Here is a 19,532-nt window from a genome sequence, read left to right as displayed (position 1 = left end):
AAATTTAAATGAGAACTTCAAATATTAGATAATCCCTAAATTAATAGATTAGATGTGTACTTCTGTTTTAATAAAGTAGACTAGATTTTGACCCGCGCTTATATTTGGTGAAAATTTTATATAATCACATTTATATAATCCGTCTTGTATATGCATTTATATAACCCGTCTCATATATGTGTTTTATATCCAGGTTTATGTTCGGTTAAAACTATATTGTACATGTATTTTTAGGTTTTTAATTTTGAATTAGATATTTTAAATATAAATCAATATAACAATTTTATAGTTTTGATCGGTGTTTTGAAACCCGACTTGGACCTGCGGTTGAACGAATTACCGGTTTGTAACCCGGTATTTTTAATATTGTGATTTTTTCTAATGATAAGACAAATTCGGTGATCATAAGTTGGAAATTTGTTTAAAATATATTTATATTTTTCAAAATCGTTCTAAATGATAATGATTGTTGTCAAAATTAATAATTTTAGAATTAGAAAACCGGTGGTTAATAAAAGTATCAAACATGGAAATAATCGATGCAGTATCAAACAAAGAAATAATCGCAGACCGAAATTAAATTAGGAAACCGGTGATTAATGACAAATCAAAAAATAATTAAGAAGAAATTGGCGTAGAATATCCAGAATACCCTTAATGAATACAAAGGAAAGGTTTTTTGGTAGGGATAAAAAGAGTAAAAATCAAAAACATGCTTGTACTTTAATAGTATAGATTGGAACTATTGGTTTTTAATTTAGGTTGGGTGATTTGGCTGTTGAAGAAGTTTGAAACATTAAGACCGTAAGTATCGGTTACATTTATTACCTAGATTTTGTTCAGATTCTACACTCATATCTAGAGGTTTTTTACAGGCTTCTGTTGAATTGTACTCCAAGGGCTGCATTCAAGATTTTAAATAAATAACTAAAAAATTATATTTGAAAATAGTATATTTGTCATTTTAATATAAATTACGTTACATTTTCAGTTGAATACATCCCTTCAAACATATCGAGATCATGTTTAATGGATCAATATTACAGTAATCCTTATAGAGCTTAAAAAGTTCACCAAGTTGAATCCTTCGGAAGAAATTTCATTCGTCTGCATAATGCGAACCCTGTTTTATCATAACTCCGTGTCTTTCATGTTCTTTAATAAAACTCTCAATGTTCTCATATCATATGACTATTTATTTATAGAAATTGTTAATATTAACTAATATTTTAGTATTTTCTCTCCGGAGAATGGTTTACCGTTTTTCTAATATCTTAAAATATTAAACAGTTTACAGTAAAGTAATTAATTTTTTTTTTTTTTTTGAACAAACGTAATCAAATTACTTGCTTTGATGAATTATCACCCAACGTCCAGCTGATTCCCCGAGTTACGCTTGTCTACTAAAAGCACAATATCAATTTGTCAACGTTTTCTTTATTTTATACTTGGGGTTGATTAAGATCTATTAATTTATAGTTTTACTTTTTACCTACTTAAAAAATTAACTATTTAAATTTTGGACTAATTCCATTTTATCTGAACTAAAATAGTTATAAAATTAAAATATAAGTTTTTATATCCATTTGATTTTTTTAGTATTTACCTGACTGTCATTCTTATTTCAGAAGTAAACAAATATATAAAAATATTTGTATTAAACCACATTTAAACAACATATAACTCTATTTAGAGATCACATGCTCAGATATTAAATCACTCTCGCTTACAAATACTATAGCTATACTTTGAAAGTATAATCCTTATTAGGATTTTGCTCTGATCTTTTTAAATTAGTTAAAATGTTATATCATTCCCTTATTCAAAAATTTTAATTATTTTGTCACCTATTAATCAACCAATTACCTGCTCAAAATTTTAGACAATTTCAACTAATTAATTTTAATCTATCCAAATTCATGTTTTTTTCACGAATTCAAATATTTCAACAATAAAATCAAGATTTTATGCTGTAATGCCGTAATCAGTTATAGAAGTTTCTTCAGCAGTTATTTTCATAATTTATTTACTAAACATTTATAATACCATAAAATCCATATCAACCCTGGTATAATACCCTATAACGAAAGTTATATCGTCAATTTCATTTTCAATGTCAACAATGTAGAGTTAAGAAAACTTGACTTCTTTTCCCGTTGGTGGTTTTAGATTACCCATAAATGAGAGTTTTCTCTTTGAAGTTGAAACATCTTTGGTCCACATCTTCCACTAACACATCTATCAACTTTATTCCCAATAAATGTAAAAGAAAAAACCATGTTAAGTTGCCTGATATTTTTCCAAAAATATTTGCTGATCTCATCATCTCCATGTATCAGTGTTTTCAAGAGCTCTGGTGATTCCTTTAGTAATGGTAAATGAACTTGACCTAGTTCCCAACACAATGAAAATTTTGGTTTCTTGATCCTTCTTATCAATGTGTTTACCATACCACATTTTCGCACCACAGTGGTTACATATGTAAGTAGGATCATCCTCATCTAAGTACTTCGAAAGAAATTCATAATTTTGGGTGCCTAAGGTACTTAAAAAGGTTATATTGAGTTACAAATACGAAAAAACATTTCAATTACCTGTAATCTTTAGTTTAGACAGAAAATGTTTAGTAGATGAGATTTGACCTCTATGGAACATGGATTTAAATATATCAGCCATAGTCAAAATCATAGACCTTTATTCATATGGTACATGACTTGTATCAGACTTTCCTTCAATGTTACAATGCTACTTCTTTTGAATTACTATCTTCACTAATAACATCATAATTGTGATCACTATTAATCATCACCCTCCTCTGTATATAAATTAAAAAGGTTATCATATTTATTCTTGCAAATTTTAAAATATAATGTAATTATGCATACTAAGGAAATTGTGATTAACAGATGATTGAAAGTCATCTTCTTCATCTGACTCGTTCAGTGGAGATGTGGACTACATTTTCTCGTTAGGTTGCTTGACACTTTCTGACTTGGAGAAGGCTGGTAAAATATCCCTAGATTAAATTTTGAGACATGATGTTTGATAACTGAACAGCCTTATTGTTATAAGGGCAATTCTCTTAAATAATTTTTTTAAAAAGTTTTTATCACAAAAATAACTTTAAAAATAAAATGTCCAAAATAATCCTTTTTGTTTTGAAAATTTTAATCTTTATTTTTTATTTTTAAAAATTTGAACACATTCCTAAAAGTTCACTCTTTAACTCTAAATCCTAAGTCTTAGATTAGTTAACCTAAGAGTTATAAATGCATTTACCTTTCGATAAAATCTCTTTTGGTCATTTTTCTCTTTGGGAGGCTATTTGTATGAAAATAAACGAAAAAGCTATCTAAGGGAATTTCTCTTGTTATAATCACCTCCTCACCATCACAAAAACATACAAATAACAATGTTAGTTGTTGAATCTACAATTTTACAATTTCTGTAATATATTTTAAATCGACCCAGTTACCATTTTCTCGAAATCTCTTAGAACAATGGACTGTTTTCCTTTAGCTTTGTCTTTGGGTAAAAAAACAACAGAATAGACACATGAACTTTAATAATATTGATTCACTGACTATACAACAGAAAAACAGTAACACATAATACTAAAATGGGTAAAGAAAAAGCACCATAGTATAGATTTCCTGAACTGAAGTCAGTTGATGGATGAGTAAAATGCTGAGTACTCACTGAACTCGGTAATGTCAAATTTAAATTTGAAACATCTCTCAACACTGATCTAAAGCCAATATCAGATTTGGTTCCATCAAACTATTTAGAATCTGATGGACTTTGAAATATAGGTTGATGATTTATTTTTCTCTCCCTTGTATTTTTTTTTCTTTGTTCTTCATGTATGGTTGTGTTGGTAACTGTTCTGTAATGAGTGTTAGGGTTATCTTTCTATGAATGTGGATTAATTTTAATGAAGTCATTTATTATTGGATAATTAAATTATGTTAGTTTATTTTAGTTTCCTAAATATATATTAGGAGATATCTATAATTAATATGAAACCAGTTGTGTAAGTTATTAGTTATATTACTAATAATTTTGTGCCTACTTTCACACACATAATATATTTTTAAAAAGTATATAATATGTTTTACATTAGTTCGAGAAGACAGAAACAAAATAGTATTTTAATGTGAACAGATTTCTTTGAATCTATATCATAAATATACAAATCACGAATTTTGAATATTAAAGTTTTAATTAAAATTTTAATGCAAATTGAAATAGAATAAAGTAAATCGATTCAAATCTTTGAAATCTTATTGCAAACTAAAGTTGAAACTTCATTAACCACTTTTCTCGGAGCTTGACTCCTCTTCGATGGTCTTCTCTTTCTTCATAAATACTCTGGTGCACTGCTTCTTTGTTGTACAACTTATATCAAGCTCACTTTCATTGGATGTTCTTTGCGTTTAAATGATGGGGTTACAACAGTGTCTTTATTTACTTGACTTTCTATAAGTAAAAGTGAACCTTGTAGAAACAATTTATGTATCAATATGGTGCAAAAATATACATTAAGTTAATCATTTATAAATCTACGAATACTAAAACATACCTGTAAACCACTTAAATTAGTAGTCCCAACATCAGACTGAATACATGATTCAGTGATGCTACCACCCGTCAGTAGCATACTTAGATCTTTCCTTACTTTACCAGCTTTGTAACTCCCACCCTTACTAATAACATTGTCTTTCTCCATGAGAACTCCAAACAAAATCAAAACGGATACATGTTTGCAACAAATTGCTCTAAATCCGTAAATATAATGTCTTCCTTAGCAGATTAAGCGGCTTTCTCAGTGCCATTTCTGTACCACCAATTGTTGAGAAAAGAATATTGAAATGCAATAATAAATCGGATTGAACAACGTTTTTAGTTGACACATTAATAAAAATGGGCCTATACAGGCCCAGGCCTACAGTGACGTGGTTATCCCGACAAGCAACGTTGTTCCCTTCCACTCATCTGAAAAAAAAGACAAAAACAAAAATAAGTAAATAAATAAATAAAACTAAAAAAACAAATCAGAGCGATATATTATCTCTCCGTCTCTCTCTCACGCCAGATTTCAATCGTCGACTCGATTTCAGATCCGAGATACAAACTCCGAACATGTCTACCTTCAGCGGCGATGAAACAGCTCCCTTCTTCGGCTTCCTCGGCGCCGCAGCCGCACTCGTCTTCTCCTGTAATTTTCCTCTTTCTCTCATCTTTGTTCGTGATCGTCGTCTTCCTTGTTTCTTGGATAATTAAATGCTTGTGATTCGTATAACACACACACATGATTAATTGAAGATCGCTTCTATGATTTGATTGAAGAACTAGTCTCTTAGGTTCGATCTGCCTCCAGAACCGAAATGAATATTAGATATGGTTTGCATTTGACCTTGGATCATGTGATTGACCAATGCTTTTATTCATCATTATATTCTAGTTAAATCATTCTTATTTGGCTGTTAAATTACCAAAAAATCTTTTTGTGTTAAATCTGTGAATTGTCGTTGTGTGGATGGATAGGTATGGGAGCGGCATACGGAACCGCAAAGAGTGGTGTAGGTGTGGCTTCGATGGGAGTGATGAGACCCGAGCTTGTAATGAAATCCATCGTCCCTGTCGTTATGGCTGGTGTGTTGGGTATCTACGGTTTGATTATTGCTGTTATCATCAGTACCGGGATTAACCCCAAGGCTAAGTCTTACTACCTCTTCGACGGATACGCACATCTCTCCTCCGGTCTCGCTTGTGGTCTTGCTGGTCTTTCCGCTGGAATGGCCATTGGTATTGTGGGTGATGCTGGTGTCAGGTCTGTTCCCTCCTTGCAACTAGTACACTATTCGCATATATAACATTGGTGTTTGACTTTGTCTGTTTGCAATTCTTTTTTTTTTTTTCAGGGCAAATGCTCAGCAGCCTAAGCTCTTTGTCGGGATGATTCTTATCCTTATTTTCGCTGAAGCGCTTGCTCTTTATGGGCTTATTGTAGGTATCATCCTTTCCTCTAGAGCTGGTCAGTCTAGAGCTGAATGAGAAAGTTATCTCAAGATTTACCACCCCAATTGTACTACTTGCTTTACTTTCTGTGTGCGTTCTTTAGTATGTATCGTCGACACTGAAACATTTACTGGATTCTTGGAGCTTTGTTTCAGAAACAAAACCAGCTATGGGTTATTTATTGTTTGGTTATGTAATAAAGAGCTCAGAGCAGCTTTGATTTTTTTTTTGTATTCTTGTATTGTCCTGAGGAATTTAAAATACATTTATTTGTAAAGAAGTATGCTTTCTGAAACCATCTTGAATCGTATGAAATGTCTGCAATATGTGTCTTGCTCTCTCCTCTGGTGCAAAAGTTTACGTTAATCTTTTTCTTACATTCATGTTGAAGGTTTGAAAGAAAAAGGTTTGATTTGCTTTTTGTTCTCTTTTCCACAAGTATTTCTCCATGATTAAGGTTTTGATTATTTGAAATACAAACTTTGATGTCTGCGTCTATGGGCATGACTAGTTTCCTCGCAAACATACTTTAATATCCAAAATGCTATAAATCGTTTTATATTCAAATTTCTTAAAATTAAAAGATGGTTTCACCTATCGTTTGAGGTTGTGAGTGGTTGTGCATTAAAATGAACATCAGTTAAGGTATTAAATTAGATAACAAAATATTGGATGTTAAATGATTAATAAAAATTAGTTAGGGTGTTTTTATAGATTTTTCCACTAAATACTTGGTTGAAAAAATGGTAGCAGCCATTTGATGCAGGGCCACAAACCAAGACCTCGCCCTTTGGAACCTCTATTAGACTATTTACCTTTTGGACATAGAAAATCCATATTTTTGTATATGAATTTTGGATCAAGCGACAGTATTTTCATAAAACTTTTAATAGATTTGGATTATCTTAGACCCATGTGATGTGACCAGTATGATCGTTATACATATGAATTTGAATATGCCGTTTTACAACCTGATATAGTTCCTAATGAGAGACTTACGGAAACAGACACATTGTGTTTTTTTTTTCATTAACAGACACATAATGAGTTTGACACACTTTTTGGCAACAGCTGTCCTTTTCTTAACCATAACTGCCCCTGAGTTGCTTAAGTATATTGTTTCTCTCTCATTACTCTTGTAAATAATAGTTACGTTGATTTTCAGTTTGTAACTAGTGGAAGGCTCAATTACAATTAATGTTAAAGTGAGTAAAACAATTTAGGTTTTTAGATTTTTTTTTAAAAAAATTGATCTAACGGCTGAGAGTAAAACTTCGTTGAAGTAATTAATTATGGATAATCGATGCAATTGAGTTTGTCTTGAGAATTGCAGAAGAGATAGTTTTGGTATTCTCTATGTAAAGATGGATGGACATCAGATCGGTGGACAAGATATCGATAGATAAGAGAATGGTGGACATAAAAACCATGAGCAACAGCTTCGTGGATAGCCAATTTGTGGACACCATATATGTGTACAAAGAAATTAGTGGCAAGAGAAGCATCGATAACATGATCACCATCTCTGTATCCACCTCAGTATCCATAACTATCACAATTTCTGCTCTGTTATCCACCGCCACTACAACCTCCACCATATTCTTCACCTTGAAATCTTCCACCTTCACAATATTCATTTTCGCATCCACAACTTCTGCATCCACTATATTTCTATTCACCACTTTTGTATTAATAAAAAATACAATTTCTATTCTAGTATCTACCACCACCTTCACCATGTCATTCACCAACATCTTTGTATCCATAACCATCACAATCTCCACTCTGCTATCCACTGTCACCACGGTCTTCACCACTGTATTCCCCATTTTGAAATCTTCCACCTGTATCCATTTCATGTCTGTATCCATAACTTTTGTATCCACCATCTTGTATCCAAAACTTCTGTATTTATAACCACTACAACTTCCGTCACTTCCACCATACTGTCCACCACCACCTTCGTATTCATAACCAACACAATATCTACTCTGCTTTCCATTACCACCACAGCCTCTACCATCGTATTCTCCACCCTGAAGTTTTCCACTTCCATTGTATTCATTTCTTTATCCATAACTTTTGTATCCACCATCTTTATATCCACCACTTTTATATCTATAAACGGAAGTAACGAAATTCAACGAATCAACAACGGCATAATGGATCAGAGGCCAAAATTGATAACCGGAGAAGAAGAAAACAGATGCCGGTGAGAATGGCAAAGATTATAAAGTGGAATAAGGTTTGTAGAAGGTTTCTAAGTTCTCTATCTGTAAATCGTCGGGGAGAAAGAAAAATTAGGGTTTATCTCTTGAAATCTGAAATAAGAGAAAATCAATTGTCTTTCAAAATAAGAACCAAAAAATATTAATTGTTTTAAAAGATCTCTCTTATTTTAACGAAAATCAGTTTGTTTTATTCGGTCTGGTATAGTTAGAAGAAACTAATTAGAAGAATTGGTTAGAAGATTCATCAAACCCACTTTTGCTTAAACAGAAGGTTATACTGGACATTTCAATAAGAAAAAGTGTGCATTATGACCAAAGTACCCTAGTGTGTAATTGATAACTTAGAAAGTGTCCGTGAGCGTAAATTTGAGACTTACATTTTGAGACACATTCTATATTTTCTTTTCTTTCAAAGACACATTGTGTTTTGACACACTTTATGGAGACTTTATGTCGACAGGTGTCTTTTTCTAGACAAAAATAACCTTACTTCAGTGTAAGGAGAATAATATTGTTTTCAAATAGACGTCACACTAACTAGAATTTTGATAGAATAGTTCTTTTAGTTGGAAAGAGAAAGAGAGAGAAATTGGTTTTTAATATAATTATTATTCTTCTTTCACCCTCATTTCATTTGTACTTTTTATTTCAAAAATTAAAGATACATAAATCAATTTTATTTAATACCATAAATTATAATTTCTTATTTTCTACATTTTAATATCCATTTTAATATATAATTTCTGTTTTTTTAATTTTCTTAGAAGAACATATAAACAAGAATGACGTAAATGAAAAATATTGATGAAAAAGACGTGGACAAAGATAAGTCAATGGTGGTTAGGTTCATGTCTATGTAAAAAGAGTGTTGTAGATGTGTTCGTAGTGGATAAGTCAATAGTGGTTAGATTCATGTCTATATTAACGTAATTTAGTGAACAATAGTGGCTGAGAGAAGAAGTAGATGATACTGGAGACTGATAGGTGAAGATAGAAAAGAAGATGAATCCACTTTCATCGTATCCACCACCATCTTCCACTCCTCACATTTTCTACTTCCGTATCCACATCCACAACCACAACATCCACCAACACGACATCCACCATCAGCCCCTCCTATGTATCCCCATCCACCACTACATCATCCATCACCACCACTTCCTCCTCCTCACGTCTGCCACTTCCGTGTCCATATCCAACACCATAGCATCCACAGTCACGACATCCACCACCACCTTCTTCTCCTCACGTCTTTTACTTATGTATCTACATCCACCGCCACAGCATCCACCATCACGACATCCACCACCACCCCCACCTCCTCCTCCTACTCACGTCTTCCACCTTCATATCGACATCCACCACTATGACTTCCATCACCACTTCCTCCTCTCGAGTAGTCACTTTCACCACTGTTTTCATCCTCATGTTTTTCACCACCGCTTCCGTTGAGGTAACCACCGTTATCTCCATCATAATCTCTAACACCCTCATTTTGAAATCAGATCTTTAAATTAAGATTAGAAAATCAGATAAGAAACTAACTTTTCATATATGAATCTGTTAGATATATCTACGAAATTAGGAACAGAGAGTCACAATTGAAAATGGATCGGAGTTTTTGGATTCATTGCGTGATTCACCAATGGTCGAGGATGAAGAGCTGGAGAGACTAATCCGACGGAACCGTCTCAGATTGAGTAAAAGCTAGAGGTGGAGATAAAGAGCTTGAACAAAATGACATAATTCGATTTCTAGATCGAGAAGATCTGATTTCGATTTGAAGATTGAAAAGATGAAGATGAGTTAGGTTTCACTTTCGTCAAAAAAGAGATAAAGAGATAAGATTTTTTTTTTTGTTTTTGTGCATAAAAAAATAATGTTATTAAGATATTCTTATTAATTGGTTAAAAAAAAAGTTAATAACTCTTCTAGTTAGAAGACTAATTATAGATATACTTATTTTAATTTAAGGTTATATTAGTAAAATTGCAGAAAGAAAGTGTGTTAAATAGAAATGTGTCCTTTTGTGAAATTGCAAACTCAACTTGTGTCTCTAGACGTATTATTCTCCACTTTTTTTCATCAAATTCTTTTAATATTTAGGGTCCTAAGTTTTTGAATTTTTTTAGAATAAATCATAAAACTCCAACAAAATATATTTTAGTTCAGGGTCCAATTTTAAATTGAGCCGGCCCTGACCATAATTGAAGAGGTTTATAATCATTTGAAAGTCTAAGAAATGTATAATAAACTTAAAAACTAAACAGTTTCGTTGGTAGGTAACTAATTCCTAAATGTAAATAAGACACTCAAAGAAAATAGCAACACATACCTTTAGTAGTGATGACCTTTTCCCTTTACTAAAAGTATATTTTCATACAATTTTGTTCGTAGACTTGCATGTCATCGAGTTTTGGATTAGTAGGTTGAGTTTCAGTCCCCCGAATACTTTTGGTTAATAAAAAAAAGAAAAAGTATATATTTTATACTAATACCGACGAGAACCATTGAGCTGAATCAGGTTTTGCCCATCATTTTGCAAGAGTATTATATAGTGTCAATTATAAAAATCAAAGGTAAAGTTTATTATTTTAATGTAATATGGACATGACTGATGCCAAAATACATGTGACTCCTATAAAACTACAAAACTAAGAGTAAAAGTGCGGTCGAAAGACTTTACGACAGCCAATCGATTTTTTATTGATTTGTGAGGGACACTTTATTATTTTGTTTTTTTTTCTTCCGTCTAATTTATTATAAAACGAACAAGGCCAAAGACCAACATACATAATACAAAGGGTACAAATCCGAGACCCAACAACAGTACCTAAGACAAAAAACGGTTACAAAGCCCATTAACCTAAACCGACCACACGCGTTGGTAATAGTGAAAAAAAGACACTTGTACAGTCCTCGACCTAACGAGGTTACACGCGTCTCACCGAAATCGCCACCGAATCAACCTCTCCCGGAGCTAACGCCGGAGGAAAGACACCGCCGAAACTACTTCGGAGAACCCTGCAACGCCAGTGCACTCACCGACGGTTCACCATAGTCAACTTGGGAACACAAAATCTTCATCTTTTCCGATTTCAAACTCCTCCACCGAACCCAAACACAACATTTTTCTCCCAGATTCCACCGGGAACTCATCACCATACGCCGAGAAAACCCACCTCTGACGACTGTATCGGACGTATTAGGATTTCTCAGCCACACCACATAGCTTGAGTTATGGAGAGCATCCGTCGATATTATCGAGATTTCATCCAAACCCAATTTCCTTCAAAAACCAAGAACACAACCGGTTGATCTTAAACCACCGGATTTCATCAAAGCCGGATGATCCCGTCGAGAGATCGCGAACCACCGGAGTCAGGGCCGGCTACACCGCGTCGAGTAAACCGCCGTGTACCAGAGTCAACATCGGAACCAAAAAGAAGGGAGAAGAAGAGAAAGGACCACCGCGAATCTCACTTTCTCTCTCATCTTTTAGAGAGAAGTAAGTGATTCTACCATCCTTTTTTCACTTTATTATTTTGTTTTAGTTCTGTAGTGAATATTGTTTTGTTTTGTCAAATAGTCTAGATACGTGGTCTTTAAGGCCTTATCCAGCGAATCAGTGATGTATGAAAAATGAGACAAATCCATGAACGACATCACAAAAAAAGCTCCAACGACGGCAATTTCTAATAGATACCAAAGTAATTTAACTAATTGTCCACCTTAATTGAATATGCTTTGAATGTATATATATATAATATATACATATATATATATATATATATATATATATATCAATTCTTAACATCTTATATATAATTTTTAAAAACAAAAGGGAAAAGTAAGAATTATCAAAATTAATAGAAAAGCCTTTATTAAAAATAAAATAAAAAACACAAATGGGAATTAACTTTTCAGGTATATAAATACAAATTATCACATTTTAAATGTGGTAACTTCTAAACACAAAACACATAATAAGAAATATGTTTAAGACAATTGAAACTTTTAAGTCATATACAACGCGATTTCCCTTAGCAATATAGTCCACTTGAAATGTTGTTTTGTATGCCATAGAATTATGGTTCGGTTAACTTTGACCATAAAAATAGTTAGGCTAATACCTTAATAATTAGTATATTCCGAAAAGAAGTTCAGATGAATGCATGTGATAGAAAAGTAAAATAGATAGGAAGTTTTTGGCTGGCAAACGACTCGCCAAGGTACTCTAAGACTTTCAGGAGTATGCTTCAACTGCGGCATGACCTCCAGCTTTATCTCTGCTGCAGCATCGGAGATGGAAAAACAATCTTGTTTTGGTACGATTATTGGATTGAGATGGGTCCTCTCTATACTCTCTTTGGCCAAGCTGGTCCTCGGGATCTTCGGATACCTCTCACCGCCACTGTTTCACAAGCAGTACACGATGGTCACTAGAACCTACCTCCTGCTCTGTCGGAATATGCTGAAACACTTCAAGTTATATTGTCCTCTACTGATGTTCCCTGCAATGTAAATGGTAAGGATGCTTATCTGTGGAGAAATCAATCAGGAGGGTTTGGTGGGTTTTCTCTGTCTAGGGTGACATGGGAGCTCACTCGTACGCCTCAGCGATCGTTCCGTGGCATCCTCCTATAGTTTTGTTCTGTTGATATACCTCTGTGTTCTTCCATTACATGGACTTCTTATCTTGGCAGGTTGCCAACATGTGACGTCTTATATCTCGGGACATATTGGTCCAACCTGATTGTGTTCTATGTTCCAATGCTCATGAATTCATACGCATTTATTTCCTGAGTGCTCGTTTGCTGCTGGGATTTGGAATCGCTTCTATGGCAGTTCCTAGTGTCTCCTCCAACATCTTTGATCTCTATTATCAGCTTGTGCTTGTAGCTTTGTGGACCACACGCAACCTCTGTTATCTTGGTGTTGAAGTTTCTCAATCAAGTAACCACTGGCGTGAACGGAATGTTTGCATTTTCAAGAACACTCTGATGTCTCAAGAGGCCGTTTTCAAGGTGATTGATCTTGGAATGAGAGATAGGTTGTTGTCCATGCCTTCGGTGTCTGCTTCTTCAGCGTTTCTTTCCTTGCTTGAGCTCTATTTTTGGTAGAGTTAATGCCATTATCTTATTTATTGATTTTTTTTTCTGTAGTCTCTCTAGAACAATATAAATTTTAGAAAATGGTTATAAATTTTAACTTTTAGACCCAAAAGAATAGAGAAAAAGAGTTGGTTTAATCAACCGAGTTTTGCACGGCAAGTTATAATTGACCATCACAACCACATGACAATGAATCTCCCAAATCACACGTCACGTATTCGCCGATGCGATATTAGGATAATCTATTGTTTAGGAAAAAATATATTGGGATAAAGTATCTTAATTAAAATTGTATAAACTGCATGACTCGTTACGAATATCGTTGCTTTGAGGAATATTTATATATTTTGTTTCTTTTGAACGGAAAAGGGGAATAGAATATAGTGCATCATGGTATAAAAGATCAAATGAAAGAGCACTGTTTTACGATAGCTTCTAGAGTGGTGTACGTAGGTAGTCCGCGTTCGGTAAACGCCGTTTACCGCCGTCAACGCGTTTTGCTTTCCTTATTCTATTGAATATTCTAATTGTGAGTTGCCCAAACTCTATCAACTTGAGAGATACAGATGCTCGTGTAACTTTTTTTTTCTCGAGTTATTTATTACTTAAAAGATGTATTAGTGTTAACATTTGGTGGATACTTAAAATTTGTAAATAACATGTATTTAGCTTTGCCCAATTATTGGAAAAGGGGAAACCATACTTTCTTGTTTCTCTGTTCTTAACATGCATACTATGTGGATTTAATCATTGAACATTTTTATGTTTGAATGGATTGAATGGCTTCTATTATCTCATTTTCCTAAACTTCGCCCCGTCACATAAGAAATACATACGTATGCATAGAACAAAATTGATTTGCACATATTATAAACACAATAGAAGAACAAACACTTTGGGGGAATAAGAGGTTGAAGGGTATTAAATAATTACACAATTATAAGGGATGGGAAGATTTTAATTAGAGAATCTCCAACCCAGCACTTTATTTTAAAGAGAGCAGAACTTTAAAATGAAGATTTATTGCTCCAACCACAAATCTTCAAGAAAGAATTTAAAATTTTATTTATTTATAGTATAGTCTTTGACAATAACAAAAATTACAAATAATGATAAAACTTCAAAATACATATAAAACCTACATTTACTATATTATACAACACACACATTACGATATTATATAATAAAACAATGCAAATATATAATAAAACAACATACATACATACAATCTTTTTAGAAAGTTACATATAAAATACCAAATTATTCAAACATTATTTCTGTAAGATATGTAATATTTAAGTGTTTATGTAATTTGCTTTAATTTCTGTTAAGCATGTTTAATGTGTTTTTTATTTTATGTGAGTTTTATTAGTATATTTTTTATATTGTGTGAACTTTATTTAATGTGATGTAATATTTATTTTATTTTGTTTTATTTTGATGTACATAAAATTATTCTAAATTAAGTACATGTATTTGTAGAAAAAATATAATTATAAAAATAATAAAAAATTGTTTTGAAGTTTTGAATATTCAAAACTTAAAACTTTGAATATTCAAAACTTAAAAAATTTAATATTTAAAGTTTTGTTAGAATGACAAAAACTTCAAAATTTGAAGGTTTTGGGTTGGGTTGGAGGTCCTCTTAGGAATCCAAAGAATTGAAGAGCATATCCATCCGCCCATTTCAATATATCAAATTATCAATGTACGTTTATTGCAAACAAAAACAATTACTTCCCTTTATACATTGCAGATAAACAGTGTTTCTCCGTCCGTTTCTGAAAATTAGATCTTTAGGGTTGTTTGACTTTTTTCTTATTCACGAATACTAATTTTGTACATAAATATTCTTTTCCAAAAGATAATTCAATTTATTTGCATTTATCTTTATGATACGTTATTTAAATGCAAGTTTTGTATTATAAAACAAAATTTAAGTGCCAAACATGAAAATCAGTTACACCAAAAAAACATGAAAGTCAGAAACGCCATAAATGTCTAACGATCACAATCGATGTTAACGATTTAAATCTAAAGTTAAAACGTAGCTAGTAATATGACATATTCTGTTTTTTTTTCAAAAAAAAAATATGACATATTCTGAAATATTCTTCAATTCAAAAAAAAAAAATGAAATATTCTATTGTTAAAAAAGAAAGGAAAACTTAATATAGTGATTTATTTAATAGATAGCTGACAAAAGTTTTCTTTTTTTTTTGGCAAACAGCTGACAAAAGTTATTTGAGATTCTTCCAAGTTACAACATGGTCCGTGAAGTTATGCCATTAGAAATATGGGAAGACTTGGTTGGGATGCAACATCCTATAAAACGGCACACGTTTCATAACCTGCTCCGCCACGCGGCAACTGCTAGCCAAGTGTTCGTGACCAAAAGAGAATCTTGTTCTAATAAAAGCAGTATATTAGTATCATAATTTTATATTTATATCTCTTTTGTCAACAATGTTTTTTCAGTAAAGAGAAAAAATGTTTTCACCTTTTTGTCAAAAATGCAAAGTTGCAAACATTATCAATAATTCTTTCTAGCAAAAATCGAAACTAATGGCGAAAACCCTTTTACCACCGCCAGAGCTAACTCATTCTGTTTTTTGTCAACAGTTTATATTTATATCTCAAAATGCAAAATGCTTAAAAGTAAACATGTGATGCAGAGTGTAGAGGAAAATATATTTAGGAAACTAAACGTTGCCAGGTAATGTGAAGAAATATAGACCACCATTTTCTTTCTTTTTCTGTTTAGCAAGTCACATATGAATTTCAGTCCACATGTTGAAAAAGGATAAAACATAAACGAGTAAGATACATATTTGGTTTACAAAAAAAAAAGATACATATTCTTATCAAATCATAAATAATTTTTTAATTTATGTTTACAATTTCCCCCAAATTATGGTATTTTCAGAACTGAAATATATATATTTGATGATATATAGCAAAACTGGTACAGTATCTCATATAATACAATTGATTATTTATCTAAACCGAATCTATGGCATATAGGAAACTTTTTTTTTGTTCAACGGCATATAGGAAACTAAATCAGTGTTTATCTTTATTCGGTGTAATAATAGTAATAAAAAGGCGTTGAAAAACATACAAAGCTAAAAAGAGAAATCATAATGGGCCCCGCGGCCCACTTGCCTGAATCATAACAACTTCCTCCTCCTCCTCCTCCTATATAAACAAGAGAAAGCTCCCTTCATCAACCTCACGCCTCCCTTCATCAATCTCATAACCTTCGGTCTCTATTCTCTTTCGCATTCTCCGGAGAAACTCTCTCACATTCTCTTCCTTCTTCAGATCTCTGCATGATAAGCCAATAAAACTCGTTTTTTCTTTCTTTTTGTTTATTCTCACCATATAATTTTCCAAGTTTTCCCCTGAAACATTCACCGTGGAGATCCTCGCATCGGGTCGTGGCGCGAGAGGTGGGTTTCACGGCGGAGACAGATCCATCTTCCCCCTTCTTCTGAGGGGATAGCCGAGGCCCTCCGGCCTCGGCGGTTTTCACGCCCCTACCTTTACAAAAATCTCAGATTCAAAAGTTGAAGAAGGATGCCTGCTCTAGCTTACATCGACACCACCACCACCGCCTTTCCCCCACCACCGTCAACACCAACCTCCGCCGCCGTTGTCGACACATCCTGCCGTTGGAACACCTCCCTCTCCTCCTCTCTCTACCGCATCGACGGATGGGGAGCTCCTTACTTCACAGCCAACACCTCAGGCAACATCTCTATCCGTCCTCACGGATCCAACACTTTACCTCACCAAGACATCGATCTCTTGAAAGTCGTTAAGAAAGTAACAGATCCTAAACCGTTAGGCGGTTTGGGATTAAATCTCCCGGTTATCGTCCGGTTCCCAGACGTTTTAAAAAACCGACTCGAGTGTCTCCAATCCGCGTTCGATCTCGCGGTCCATACCCAGGGGTATAATTCTCATTACCAAGGGGTGTACCCGGTTAAGTGCAATCAAGACCGGTTTATCGTGGAGGACATCGTGAAATTCGGATCTGGATTCCGGTTCGGTTTGGAAGCTGGATCTAAACCGGAGATTCTCTTAGCTATGAGCTGCTTAACCAAAGGTAACCGCGAGGCTTTTCTCGTGTGTAACGGTTTTAAAGACGCTGAGTATGTCTCTCTCGCTCTCCTCGGGAGGAAGCTAGCGTTGAACACTGTGATCGTGCTCGAGCAAGAAGATGAGCTTGATCTCGTTATCGATCTGAGTAGGAAGATGAACGTGAGGCCTGTGATTGGGTTACGAGCTAAGCTGAGGACCAAACACTCTGGTCATTTCGGAGCGACGTCTGGAGAGAAAGGGAAGTTCGGTTTGACGAGTACTCAGATTGTTCGCGTTGTGAGGAAGCTTAGGGAGTCTTGTATGCTTGATTGTCTCCAGCTTCTGCATTTCCACATCGGCTCGCAGATTCCGTCTACTGATTTGCTCTCTGACGGTGTTGGGGAAGCTGCTCAGCTTTACTGCGAGCTCGTGCGTCTCGGTGCCGGTATGAAGGTTATCGACGTTGGGGGCGGTTTAGGGATTGACTATGATGGTTCTAAGTCAGGAGAGTCTGATCTCTCTGTTGGTTATACTCTCGAGGGGTATGCTGAAGCTGTTGTGGCTTCTGTTAAGTCTGTTTGCGACAGGAGATCTGTGAAGCATCCGGTGATATGCAGCGAGAGCGGGAGAGCGATAGTCTCTCATCATTCGGTGTTGATCTTCGAGGCTGTTTCCGCGGCTAAACCAATGGCTCAGGAGGCTCGTGATGATGATGATGATGATGATATTCAGTTTTTGCTTGAATCTGAGGAGGCTAGAGGTGATTACGAGGATCTATTCGCTGCTGTGATGCGTGGGGACCAAGAAAGCTGCCTCCTTTACGTGGACAAGCTGAAGCAGAGATGTGTTGAAGGTTTCAAAGACGGTGTTTTGAGCATCGAGCAGTTAGCTTCCGTTGATGGGTTATGCGAGTGGGTGTTGAAGGCTATAGGAGCGTCGGATCAGGTTCAGACTTACAATATCAACCTATCGGTGTTCACTTCGATTCCTGATCTCTGGGGGATTGATCAGCTGTTTCCTATAGTTCCTATCCACAAGCTCGACCAGAGGCCAGGGGCTCGTGGGGTCTTGTCGGATTTAACGTGTGACAGCGATGGGAAGATTGATAAGTTCATAGGGGGTGAGTCCAGCTTGCCGTTGCACGAGCTAGACGGCTGTGGTGGGAAGTACTATTTGGGTATGTTTCTTGGAGGTGCTTACGAGGAGGCGCTAGGTGGAGTGCACAATTTGTTTGGTGGGCCAAGCGTTGTCCGGGTTTCTCAGAGCGATGGACCGCATAGCTTTGCGGTGACCCGAGCCGTGCCTGGCCAGTCCTCTGCTGATGTTCTCCGAGCGGTGCAGCATGAGCCGGAGATAATGTTTCAGAGTCTGAAGCACCGAGCAGAGAAGTTGATGCATACCAAAGGTGGTGGTGAAGGTGAAGATGATGAGGAATTGAACAACGTTGTGGCTTGTCTTGATCGTTCCTTCAACAACATGCCGTATTTGGCGACGGAGCAGGCATCTATGAGTAACTCTCTTTCAGCTGAGATTAGTAACCTTGGCTTTTATTACAGCAACGCAGACGGCTTCGACTACCTTTCCGCCTGACAAAGGTTGTCGTGTGGTTTGTTATTTCGTTTATGGTATCATAAATCGTCATTGTACGATGTGTTAGTTTCTTTTAATAAATAATAATCATATGGTGAGAGATAAAATCACTTTTGTGAAATTCGGATCGTTGTATCTTATTTCATTTTTTTATTAAATAAAAGACCATTTCATGAACTTTTTCTTTTTCAAGTTCAAACGATGAACAACTTAGTCTTCTTGTCTGCCACTAGATTATTATTAGTCTCTTTCAAATCGATGAATTGTATGTACCATAGGCCTTAGGTTTGGCCGCATTTGAAGACTGGAACGCCGTCGTGGACGATATGGTTGTTAGTAAAGAGAGCAAGACAACATTCACATGTTACATATGCTAGACTCTGACGTGTATTTGTTGTTATTTTTTGCTAAATTGTAAATGTCATTGCAATGTGCAATGAAAGTTTGGTTACATGTTAATGCAACCACTGTTTGCTTTTCAGCCATTCTG

General features: G+C 34.7%; 2 protein-coding genes across 2 annotated transcripts; both read left to right on the top strand.

Moving 5' to 3' along the window:
• The first annotated feature begins 5,014 nt into the window (after positions 1 to 5,014).
• LOC108819000 (V-type proton ATPase subunit c1) lies at positions 5,015 to 6,347 on the top strand. Its single transcript, XM_018591981.2, has 3 exons — positions 5,015 to 5,218; positions 5,548 to 5,833; positions 5,925 to 6,347. The coding sequence occupies exons 1-3, from the start codon at positions 5,143 to 5,145 to the stop codon at positions 6,055 to 6,057; spliced, it is 495 nt and encodes a 164-aa protein (XP_018447483.1). The 5' UTR covers positions 5,015 to 5,142; the 3' UTR covers positions 6,058 to 6,347.
• Positions 6,348 to 16,585: 10,238 nt separating this feature from the next.
• LOC108822464 (arginine decarboxylase 2) lies at positions 16,586 to 19,219 on the top strand. The gene has a single exon (XM_018595551.2). The coding sequence runs from the start codon at positions 16,946 to 16,948 to the stop codon at positions 19,040 to 19,042; it is 2,097 nt and encodes a 698-aa protein (XP_018451053.2). The 5' UTR covers positions 16,586 to 16,945; the 3' UTR covers positions 19,043 to 19,219.
• Positions 19,220 to 19,532: the final 313 nt, after the last annotated feature.

Source organism: Raphanus sativus, chromosome 8 (genome assembly GCF_000801105.2).
Source record: "Raphanus sativus cultivar WK10039 chromosome 8, ASM80110v3, whole genome shotgun sequence".
Taxonomy (NCBI): Eukaryota; Viridiplantae; Streptophyta; class Magnoliopsida; order Brassicales; family Brassicaceae; genus Raphanus; species Raphanus sativus.
Note: the sequence above shows the minus strand (reverse complement) of the source record. Positions and strands in the feature narration are given on the sequence as shown.

Excerpts from the sequence above, each read along its gene's own strand:
- LOC108819000 (XM_018591981.2), top strand. The coding sequence starts at position 5,143 with ATGTCTACCTTCAGCGGCGATGAAACAGCTCCCTTCTTCGGCTTCCTC. Across the intron at positions 5,219-5,547 it reads AGCCGCACTCGTCTTCTCCT|GTATGGGAGCGGCATACGGA; the intron begins GTAATTTTCCTC and ends GTGGATGGATAG. Across the intron at positions 5,834-5,924 it reads GTGGGTGATGCTGGTGTCAG|GGCAAATGCTCAGCAGCCTA; the intron begins GTCTGTTCCCTC and ends TTTTTTTTTCAG.
- LOC108822464 (XM_018595551.2), top strand. The coding sequence starts at position 16,946 with ATGCCTGCTCTAGCTTACATCGACACCACCACCACCGCCTTTCCCCCA.